Source organism: Gavialis gangeticus, unplaced genomic scaffold, assembly GCF_001723915.1.
Source record: "Gavialis gangeticus isolate Ggan-Ray unplaced genomic scaffold, GavGan_comp1, whole genome shotgun sequence".
NCBI classification, from domain to species: Eukaryota; Metazoa; Chordata; order Crocodylia; family Gavialidae; genus Gavialis; species Gavialis gangeticus.
This window is the reverse complement of record NW_017728995.1, coordinates 64,382,489-64,394,001: the sequence shown is the minus strand read 5'-3', so window position 1 is coordinate 64,394,001 and position 11,513 is coordinate 64,382,489. Positions and strand designations below refer to the sequence as shown.

Sequence of the window (11,513 nt, the reverse complement as noted above, 5' to 3'; positions counted from 1 at the left end):
ACACAGTTAATGCAATTACAACTCGCACTGTGTAGACATAACTTTAGAGACACTTCTGGCTAGCTAAGCTCACCAAGGTGTTTTATCACGTTTCTCTGCATGTACTACAAATGTCAATTAGAGAAGTAGCCAGGTCCCCTAAGATCTAACTACTCACTCACAGAAGTCTTCCCTCTTACCTGTTGTCATTTCTGGTTTCCATTGCTACTGGGTTTGGAGATGCCCGGTGTCCAGATATGGGTATAAGGTTACTTCTCTCTGCTGTGTAATCAGACTGGATCCGGGGAGAAGTGTGTGTGATTTGCTGGGGAACCACCTTAGCTACATAAAGAAAAATAAGGAACCAAATCACATCCAAAGAAAGAAGACAACAGACACTGTGCAAGGAAGCTTGAAATACAAGTGGCTGAACTGGTTAGTGTCCTTTTATTGATCATGCTACAGCACAGAAGGATGGGTTAGCATGACAAGACACAATTCTGTTTTATTACTGATTCATTGTAGGTGCTCTCTGGGCTCTAAATGTACAAATACGTTATGCTCTAGGTCAGAGACATGAAACTTGTCTGGCCCCATGGGCTACAAAAATGGTGTGGGACAATCCACAGGTTGGATGAATGGTGTAAGACTAGCCTTGCAGGCTGGAATGGACCCATGGACATCCCCCCTTCCCCCCCAACTCCATGCTCCCAGTACTCCCCACTCCAGCCAGTCCAGGTCCAAGAGGGAAGAGGCCCAGCATCCTGGATGTTTGGCAGCCCTGTGGAAACAAGCCATGTTGCTGGGCTTCCCAGTGCTGCAAGGGCTTTATCACTGCTGGTCTTGCTCAGGTGTTTGGCAGCCATGCCAGCATGAGCTGTGGAGCTAGAGTGCCAACAGCACCATGGCTTCTTCCTGTAGTGGCAGTAAAGTACCTGGGCAAAAGTTGCAGCACTCCAATCTCAGCAGCACCATGGGAAGAAGCCTGCAGGTGCCTGGCTGTTGGGGCTACAATGCAGCACGTTTTGGCTGCAGGTACTTGGCTGCTGCCACAGAGAGGTCGGTCCTTCATCACAGCCAAAGTCAAGGCAAAAGTCTATGGACCAGATCAGGGGTTCCCAACCCCTGGGCCCCAGCTCAGTGCTGGGCTGCAAAGGGTTGGCTGCCAGTCATTGAGGGCTGGCTGCTGGACTGGAAGTGACCACAGACTGGCAAACCATGGACTGGAAGTGACCGGCATGCTGAAGCCCAGCTGGCTACCTGCCCAGAGTATGCCAGTCACTGCTAGTCTGAGGTTTGCCGGTCCTCAGCCTAAAAAGGTTGGGAACCCCTGTACTAGACCCAACTCTCTGGGCTGGATTCAGCCTGTGGGCCTTATGCTTGACGCCCCAGCTATAGGTCAAATTAAGTGACCTTGATTCCTGAATTGGTTAATTTTGCATAACTGGATGCCCCTCTTCCCACCCCAAAAGCTCAAAGGACTAGACCAGGACAGAATGAAAAACTAAATGGTGGAAAAGAAAGCAAGGGACAAATTTTTGAGAAGGCAAACCAAATACAGGGGAACTAAGGAACTCTCCAGCTAGCATTAGTGTGTGAAGAGCACTCTTCACTTCCCAGAATTTTATTGGACAGGAAGACTTTTCAAAAAGCTACAACCCCCTCCAGAGATAAATGGATAAAAATAGACATTTTGGAATAAATTCAAAGGCAAAAATCAGTGTGGAAAAAGTTTGCTGTTCATTTACTACTCGGTATTTATTGATGTTCTTGATAACCATCCTCTTTGTTTGTAAAATATGAGACCACAAAGCAAACAAGAAATGGTATACTGGATGCTGGATTTTTTGCTGTTCAAAAGCTGAGATTTTGCCTCAGTTATAAACAGTTCCTCAGGGAAGAAACATCTCATATTACCATTTTCCATCCCTGCACAGAGAAACAGATAGCTACATTTCAAGATAGGTTCTAGGATAAAACTAGATAAGAACTATAACAGAATTGCAGTGCTCTAGTTTTACAGCAATTCCTTCTTAAGACTTAACTGAAGGCAGTTTTCTAACCTGAAGGTCAGCAGTATTGTTGAAGACAGATGTCGCAGCCAAGTTCCACAGCAGTGCTAGGGGACAAGCTTGACTAAGTTATCTATGCCTGAATGTGCACACTAGTCAAATGGGACTGTGCTCCAGCCAAAATATGTAGCAACAGTAAGGTTCCTCCTTTCCTTTGTCAGTGAAACAAGGTGGACACATTTATGGCCCTTGCAATCATGCTACAAGATGTGAAACACAGGAGGTCTGTGTAATAAGGACCCATGTGAAGAAACTAATAATTAAACTGTAACTTTTAACTTAAAAGTAAATATTATGCCACATTAAATCTATGCATTTGTTTTCCCCCATTTGAATTGAACCTCTCTCTTATTTGGTTTTCAGGTATGCAGAGATGCACCCAGACCACACGGGATGTGCATGTAAATAAAGATGTCAGCTGAATTACAAACATTCCATTTACAACTGTAATCACTCACCAACTGGGATGTTTGACGTGGTTACAGCAGTGGCATGGGAAGAGTGGGAGGGCATTGTCATGGTGACAATGGTACTTGTAGGCGCTTGGGTGTGAGAGACAGAACCTGAAAGAGAAAGACACACTTAAGATTTCTCTGCTGCTACATCAGCCCAATCTGAGAAAGGGAAAATGAACAAACCAATATATACCAGTTTCTACCCAGGCATCCCCTTCCCCCACAAAACACATCCCCCATCCTAAGGACAGGATTAGTAAGGAAAAAAACAAAGACATTCTGCCATCCATAGTCAGGTTTCATCTTTTCAAAGTAGTAAGGGGAAAAAAAGGAATAGTCACCTGCTGTGGTAGCTGAGGCAATGGTATTGGTTGCCAAAATAGGTGCCACTGTTGCTGCTGCCACTGGAGTGCCAGTACTAAAGATGGTTTTCTAGACAGAAAAAAATTCAGAAGTACATTTTACACTTGATGGATTTAAAAATCAATTCCAAAGAACATACCGCCAACCTGAAATTCTGTCCTGAATTTACACTGGGCCATCAAGATGTCATGGCTGGATGTTGGAAAGCAGTATGAAAAGAACTGTTCTTGTCTTATCTCTTGACACTCACCTGAGCCATCGTGTGGAGCTGCTGTTTCTGTGTCCCTATAGCTGGGTGAGAAGGTAGGGTGATCCGAGTTGCTGTGTCCCGCGGCTGTGCAGGGCGCTGAATACTAATAGGTGCAGAAGGTGGATGTTGCTGGATAGACAGAGTTGGCCGACTAGAAAAAGAGAAGCATGTCCTCAGAGGAGTAACAATGGTTTAAGTTTCTGGACACTAAACAAACCAGAGGTGAAGGGAGGTATCAGCCTCAGTCCATTCCTCTTCAAGGGCTACATTCCTATCAGGTGCATGTTAACACAGTGATGACACCTGTAGAAGTGAGCACTTTATTATTGTCAGTGTACATTTACATATCCCTAACTGGAAGAATGCCGCCATTTATGTCAGAGAAACAAGCTACATTTTTCCACAAAAGACATTTAGAATACTTGAATATTCATTTAGATATATCGTGTACATACACACACAACAATACAAAAATGGAACTGAATTAGTCACAAGCTCCCAAAGCAAACCAATAAACTCAACAGCTTGAGAAACAAGGCAGTCAGTGAGCTACCGGTTAGATGTTCTTCACCCAGAACAGAAAATAATGCTTAGTATTTAAGTCCTTTACATTTACAGAACAGAACACATTAAAGGACTTATCATTCTTGTTTTATAGTTGAGTAAACTGTGACAAAAGTTTAGTGACTTGTCTAGTATTACAAAGTAATTTAGCTCTGCCACTGACAACAGAATTTCAGTTACTTGACTCATTCAGTTACGAGATCAAATGGACCACGATGAAAAAATCTCTTCAACTCCAATCCATCATCTCCTATTCATAACAATATCAATTCTGAATACCAGCAACCATATACTGTCTGTGATAATGTATGACATTTTAGGGCCCTGCAAGGCACTCTTCTTAGAGTTTACCTGAGGGTTGACTCTGTAGCATGTGCTGCTGTTGTAGTAATAACTGGAGACTGAGCTCTTGTGGCCGAGACTGTTGCTACTACAGCGGGAGGGATCGTGCTTGAAGTTGTTACAGGAGGACGAGACTAGTGAGCAGAATGAAAGACATTCATGATGATGACCAGAAGGTAACCTAAAGAATGCACTGCATTCAAAAGCTTGTCTAAACCTGAATATTAGACTGAAGTGTGCAAAAGGGGTCTGCGCACTTGGTCCAATAAAAGCTATCACCCACAAAAATACTTGCCTCTCCATTCACAACGAAACAATGTAGAGACAGAAGCTGACAAATATTTTGCTAAAACCAATTTTTCTGCATCTCAGCATAAAGTTCTGGAAGTTTGAGACAGGGTTAGGCAACCTTTTCCAGCTGTGAGCCAGAATCATACACCTCAGGATAGAGGCGGCAGGATGGCTGGGTTCTAGGACCCTGCTGACACTTGTCTCTGCAGTGGCATGAAGAGAGCACCCACAGTCAATGTCCCCACCACCAAATCCCCTGAAGACCCATATCCATGGGCCAGATCCATGATTTGCATTTGGCCCATGTACTATAGGTTGCCAACCCCTGCTCTAAGAAGTTCCCAAGTCCTTCTGTCTTCTGTGAGCTCCAAAGAAGCTCTGATCAGACTTCCACAGCACAAGCATGAGCAACAGTCAGTGATCAAAAACAGCCAGAGGACCAGTTATGTTAAAGCTGTTTCAATGATGCAGTGAACTTTAAGATTGTTAGAAAATATCCTTTAACACCAACAATTTCCATTCACAATTACCAAAAATAATCTGCTCTACCAACAGACTTGCAAAGGAGATTTAACTGGGACTCTCCAACATATTTTACCTTGTCCAATGTAAAATGTGGGGATTTTAGATTTGCTTTAACCCTGAGCTTTGATCCAGTCCTAGTAAAAGAGCTGCACAGACACCTCCATAACACACATTTTTTTTCATACACATGTATCTGGGTTGAAATTTATATGAACAAACATTTCAGAAATATTTTCTGGTCTAGTATTTGGCTCAAGTCAATTTATAAGTAAAGTATAAATTAAAAAGTACAACACAATGCCAGGGTTCTAGGGCTTTAAATATAGCTGTCATATACACCTAGATAAGGATTCCTCCACAAGCCTTAAGCATTTTGGGGACATGTCAGATTTCCCACCCAACAAGACTAAAGATGACTCCAGAACTTTTTGCATGATGGTTCCAATGCAAGCACCATGACACTGGATTATAAGGAACAGAATCAAGAGGAACAGCTGCCCTAGCCCCCCAATCCAGTAAATACCAAATTGCAAACTACATTCTGGATGGATGACCCTTAAAGCCAGGAAAAGCTCTGGATGAACAGTACTACTGTCTGCAATACAGCCCAACTACTTGCCTGGATTGGTTGGTGAATGATGTGCTGAACAGCTGGCTGAGCTGTAGCTGCATTTTGCAACTGGGAAGCTGGCCTCAAGACTGTCGTCACCTTAGAGCTGGACATCACTGCAGCAGCTGCCGCACCTGAGCAAAAAAGCAAATTTGCTAGCACACAATATGTACAAATGATTCAATGGGGACTACAGCAGAGGCACTGTAGGATTTGCTTCACTTTAAACATTCAATTTTTATTCAAGTGACATTGCTCAATAGTTTTACAATAAAAAACTTGAGATTCTGGAAGGATTCCAGGCTTTTTTCCCCACTTAAACCATCTGCGTTACTGTCCCATTTGTTACGCATATACTATTCTTTTATAAATCCCAGCCTTTTCTATTTCAAACAATGGAAATTAAGTGAGTAGGAGTACTTCAAGTAGCCTGAATATTAGACTGGTGTGTAAGAAAGAGGTCTGCTGATTAATATAAGCCTCCCTGCATTTGCTAAAGTGTAGGGGAAAAACATAAATGAACAATAAATTAAAGATATTTTTAAAATATCACAGTACAATCCATGCCTACAGTTCAGCAATTTGCCCAGTTTGCTATGCCAAACTAATGAGACATCTGTAATGTGCACCAACACTGTGGGCAACAAGCCTTTTTCAACTAGGAATTGTTTCCCTGAAGTATTTCACTGCTTTGAAACTATCATGCTAGAGCAGAACAGGTGCTGACGGCTGCCGCCACTGTAAGTACTGTCATGCAGCTCAATCTGAGAGGTTTAAAAAAACCCAGTGCTCAAAATGCTAGCAGCCAACCGAGGCCTTGCCTACAATGCCGGCCAGTCTCAATAGCTTAAGTGGTACCTGTGTGAATAGTTTAATGGAAAGAAGTATAGACCCAGCCTCTCTGTATCTATGTACTAGAGCCATTATTATTGTTGTTAGTGGTGACTTTACCTCGGGGCAAGTGAGATGCTCCAATGTGCAGAGGCGGCCCGGGAGCACTGCTTCGGATGATTGACATCTGAACATTTGTTGCCATGATATGGTGCAAGTTACTAGGATGTCCCTGCAAGGTAGAAGAAAGGATCCCAATAAAGAGTGTTGCCAAGGAAAAGGTCACATTAACAGCTGATGGGATGCACAAAAATATCAGAACCAGCAGCCAGCCACATCTAAGAGTTTCAGTGAGCATGCAGAGGAAGTGTAGAGTATAAATAAGAGAATTCAGAGACATTTCTGTTTGATGAAGCTGCTGTCTCCTCCTGTTTCCTGTGGAAAACTCATATATTTTCATCAACTACTACAGGTCCCTGCCATGTGCCAACTGCTGGCATTTCTGCATAGGGTCATCGTGTTAGACAGCTTCATGTCCTCCTCAGCAGACTCAAGGAAAATATGGGAACCAAGCAAGCAGTACGAAGGCCACCCCAAATTGGTATAAATTCCTAGACAGTGTTAACTACTATCTTAAAGATCTACATTTCTGAAAAAAATGAGTCATGCCAATCTATTACTATTTAATTGCCTAGAATTGTAGTTTTAGGAAAACTAGGCTGAAAAAGGATTAGGCTTTGGTCTTTACACCATGATAAAAACTGAAGCATTTACACCCCAATCAGTCTATATCAAGGGCTTACAGAAATTCTCCCACTGTTGGTCTAGCATAGGCCAACAATGACAAAAGCATGAGGACAGACCTGTTGTCAGCAACATGTTGTCTGGACTTGTTCTGATAATACAGCAATAAACATCCTGTAACCAATTTGTTCTAGAACTTCCACAGGTGAAGCAGTGATATTGGTAGTTTTTAAAACAAAAGTTCAGTAGATGTAGCTCTAGAAGAGAACTTTTGTAGCTCAGACTCCCAGCAGGTCAGTGTACTACAATCTTATTGGCTCTTTCAAACTATCTGGTTAAAATCTGCAGCTTTTTACAGAGTAAATGATAGCATAAACTTTGCAGAAAGAACAATGCTTTGTTCTGGTAAGTCTGAATCTGTTAACTAGATGGAGCAATGCAACTGCAAGAGTCATCTGCTCAGAGTTTTGGCAGACTGAGGCCCTGTCTCCCTTTCCTCACCTCTCTCTATGTTTCTAATGCACTGGCAGGACCATCTGCCCCATTGCCAAACTTTCTCCAGTAATTCTGGAAGTGATTATGAAAGCATTCCTCTCACTCCCAAAATTCCTGTGTTGATTTTCTGACAGTGGATGCAGTACATTATCCACAAGCATCTCACTTTGCTGAATGGAAAAAAGGAGTGGTGGGGAAGGAAAGAAGAAAGAAACCTGTTGTCCACTGATTGTTGCCACAGGAATAGCTGAGGCCTGTGGGATGCTGCTTTCCATTGTTACAGTAACCTGTCCGGGGACCTTAGTAGGAGCTGACAGTGTAGAGGGTGGAGCAGGAGCAATAGGCCGGCTGGGCATGGTGGGCTTCAGAGGAGGCTGCAAGAAAAATTTGCAAGTTAGCTGTAACTCGTGCTTTTTTGCTATAAATGACAAGTGGCAGTTCGATACAAGGAGGCAGAAATCCCCCCCCCCCAATCACAACGTAGAAAGGAAGACAGTTTGCTAGCAAGCTGGGCAGAGATATGAGTCTGAGCTGGGGAGGGGTGAAGTAAGAAGGGGCTAGTAAAGACCATTCCACTTTTATGAGAGAGGCTGCAAGAACCTTGCCATGTCTCTTTATGCAGATAGCCCTTTTGTACAGCAGAACCCTGGTTACTACCACAACTTTATAAATCGCTGATCAAATTGCCAGAGAACACAAAATCAACTTCTTGGCTCATTTGGTTTCTTTAATATTTATTTTTCTCATATACAACATGCAACTTTCCCCCACAGAAATCAGCTGCTGGAAATCTTAGTGCACACTACATCCAAGGAAATATGGTAAATAGTTTCTGCTACTTAAGCTTTGACTCGGCAGAAATAAAAGTCTGCACACAATCCAGAGGGAGCAGAAAAAGGAGCTGGCTCAGCTCCCTAGCTGCTGCTGCTACTTATTGCAATCTTTATTTCTTCATACTGTCTTTCAAAAACAAAGACTGCATTTTAGTTCAAGCCATGTTGTAAGCAAGAAAATATAGTAACTTCTTTTCCTTCCCACCTTACCCTTTGGTGTTTCTACACAATTTCTTCTCTCCTGCTCAGATCAATATAAAGCAAAGAGAAGACTGACTATGATCTCTCAAGTCAACGCCTTTCCTCACAAAGATCTCCTTTGTAGGGAGGGTTCGGTCAAGAAGAAAGAACCACCTGGTCTGCTCTATATATATCTTCATTTTACTGTCTTGATTTCAAAATGTTATAGTGCATCATTTTTACTCTTCCTCCCTCCCATCCAGGAACAAAAGGGGATTCATAAACTGATTTAGATCATCCTTGACTTAGGAAACAAAATACATGGAAAAGCCACAAATTAATGCTCAGAGATTTTCACCAGTTTTCTACCTGGAGCAGACCCCAGCACCCCCCAAGGAGGCATATAGTCAGGAAGAAAGCACAGAAGAATCGCATAGACAAGACCATTCAGAAGAACTTTCTAGTGGACAAAAAACAAAACAAAAAAATACAACTGAAGTTAACTTTGTGTTGAGATTGCTAAGAAAGAATTTACTCTTCTGTCATTCCTTCAACTTCCCCCCTCTTAAGTGTGAGCCTCCTCAATACCTTCATAAGTCCTTCTGAAAAGGAAAGGGACACTGCTGGAGTCAAATGTGCTGGAGGAGCTGTCACTGTAACTGGAGCACCAGACTGCACGGTATGGTGCGGAGTCAACATCTGAACCTGTGGGTACGGCCGGACCACCACTGGTTCCTGCTTCTCTTCACGAGACTGGAGAGAGCCACCAGAGCCAACATGGTCTCTGGGAGCAACTTCTGGTTCTCGATTAGATTCATCGCTTGCTAATAAAAAAAAAAAAAAAAAAGAAACTCTGAGCAAAGGGGCTATGAAATAAGAAACTGAAGTAAGAAATTGATTCTTACCCACAAGCCTAGAAACAAAGTGCTAAAAGCAAAGCAGGGTTATTTCAAAGCTCCTGGACAGGAGAAATTTATTAATCCTTGAATGACAAATGCAACTCCAACAATTAAAGTCTTCAGAAAATGAGCAATCCTCTGTGTGTGTGTGGAGGGGGAGACTCTTGCAGTCCTCCAAATCACCCTTAAGGCACAATCAGTCTACTTAGATAAACAGCTGATTGTAACTTCCCTTAAAAGTGATCAAATGCATTTTGAACACCAAATAAACTGTTACAGACCATTGGGCAAGTGCCTAAGGCCACATGCCATTGATTCAACGTTTGACTTTTTGTTATTTTTTTTAACACAAAATTATTAAACAAGTTATCTAAGTTTGGACCCAAGTAATCACAGGTATCAAAGCAAAAGGTTACAACATTTAATACAATACTGTGATCTTGACGGTGATAAAACTGGCTAAGACTGGGAATCCTCTCTCATTTTCAGCTCACGATGACATGAAAAACAAAAAGCTGAAATGTTGTAAATTTTATTCTGTTTATGAGTCCATCAAAACCTACATCCCATAGCTTATACTCACCATAAGTCTCAGTCTCTTAGCATTATTAGATTTTTACATGCTCTAAACACTTATTTCCATTTTACTGCATGAGATCTGAGTGATTTCTGATGAAGGCACCAACAGTGTAGCAAAACCAGTTAGGAAGGTCCTGAAATCCCTACTTCCCAGTGAGCTCCACAGGGGGAGCGGGGAGGGGAAGTAAATGTTTGTCAGCACAGAGCTCAGAACAATATCGAGACCCAGAAATGAGCGTAATGGAAAGACTAGAACATTAATGCTTCTAAAAATGGATTAAAAACCATCTGACATAGTTTGACTTAGTAAGTAAGAGGCGCTGCCATTTAAAAAAACCCCTACTTTCTAATAGAACAATTTGTTAATGACTTGATGCCCCCAAGGTGCTTTTCAAAGTGTCAGTGTCCTCTGGGTACCTGGTGGGTTCTCTTGACATAGACACAGTTGATGCTAATTGGGGTCACTTTAGAGATTTTTCCCTTCCCTGGCATCCCTCCGCTTCCTGGTTAATTTCTGCCAGGGTGGCTGCTCCGTCTTCCTCCTGGCCGAGCCTGCTGCACTCAGGGGCATGGACTGTTTCAGCTTCTTCCAGCAAGTGGGTGCCTGAGCCCAGCCGGCCCCAACCACTGCCCATGACCTCGCCTGCACTCTGCACAGGCAGCTCCGGGCGCGGGGACGATCCCTGGGGGCAGGTTCACGAAGGCGGCTGCTTGTGGCTGTGAGAGCGGGCGATGCTGTTCCGGCCACCCCGAGCGGCCCCCCCGCCCCTAAGCGCTGTCCCGTCTCACCTGAGCTCGCGGGGGCGATGAGGCCGGCGGCGCTACTGACCGGGATGGGCGGCGGGGGCTGCGCCAGCGCGGCGGGCGGGGCCCCGGAGCGGGGGAACTGCTGCGAGTTCATGACCCCTGCGGGGACACAACGCGGTTAGAGCGACCCCACCCCCGTCCCAATCCCGGAGCCGCCGCACCAAGCGGGAACCCCCCCTCTCCCCCAGTCCGGGCGCAAGCGCCAGCGCTCATTGGCCGAGGAGCTGAGGGCACTCTGAGCCCTGCGCCAATCCGGGATCGCGGTAGCACCCGAGCCAATCCGCGGCAGGCGTACGGGAGCGCGCCCCAGCCAATGAACACCCCTGCCTGGCTAGGACCTCATGAGAAGACCAGCCAATGATGAAAGGGGAAACTGCCGGCCAATCAGCGTCGGCGTTCCGCGCTCGGCTCCCTCCCAGCGGCGCTGCTGTGAGGGACGCGCAGAGCCCGGATGTTCCCCAGAAATAAAGCGCCGCGGCCGCGGGCGGGCAAAGCGCCGGAGGGCTCCAAGGCAGTGCGCGGAGCAGAGCCTCTCTGCGCCCGCCCAGCCTCGGCGCACGGGCCATAGCCGACCCACCCATTTCTCCACCCCCCCGCGGGCGCCGCCGCCCGAGCCTGGCCCGCGCCCTGGAGCCGCTACCCCCTCCCGCCACCTGTCTGTCACCCATTGACTACCTCAATTCACATTTTCACT

General features: G+C 44.8%; 1 protein-coding gene across 3 annotated transcripts in view; it reads right to left on the bottom strand.

Moving 5' to 3' along the window:
- Positions 1–11,513, bottom strand: part of SAP130 (Sin3A associated protein 130) — a 38,683-nt gene that overhangs the window by 22,028 nt on the left and 5,142 nt on the right. For all 3 annotated transcript variants that reach the window (XM_019503715.1, XM_019503718.1, XM_019503716.1), the window contains exons 2-11: positions 10,802–10,918; positions 9,123–9,358; positions 7,737–7,895; positions 6,403–6,514; positions 5,461–5,585; positions 4,035–4,159; positions 3,120–3,270; positions 2,848–2,938; positions 2,510–2,614; positions 180–321 (exon numbers count right to left, since the gene is read on the bottom strand). In XM_019503715.1, coding sequence (XP_019359260.1) covers positions 180–321; positions 2,510–2,614; positions 2,848–2,938; positions 3,120–3,270; positions 4,035–4,159; positions 5,461–5,585; positions 6,403–6,514; positions 7,737–7,895; positions 9,123–9,358; positions 10,802–10,913 — 1,358 coding nt within the window. In that variant the 5' untranslated portion in view covers positions 10,914–10,918. The remainder of the gene's footprint in view (positions 1–179; positions 322–2,509; positions 2,615–2,847; positions 2,939–3,119; positions 3,271–4,034; positions 4,160–5,460; positions 5,586–6,402; positions 6,515–7,736; positions 7,896–9,122; positions 9,359–10,801; positions 10,919–11,513) is intronic.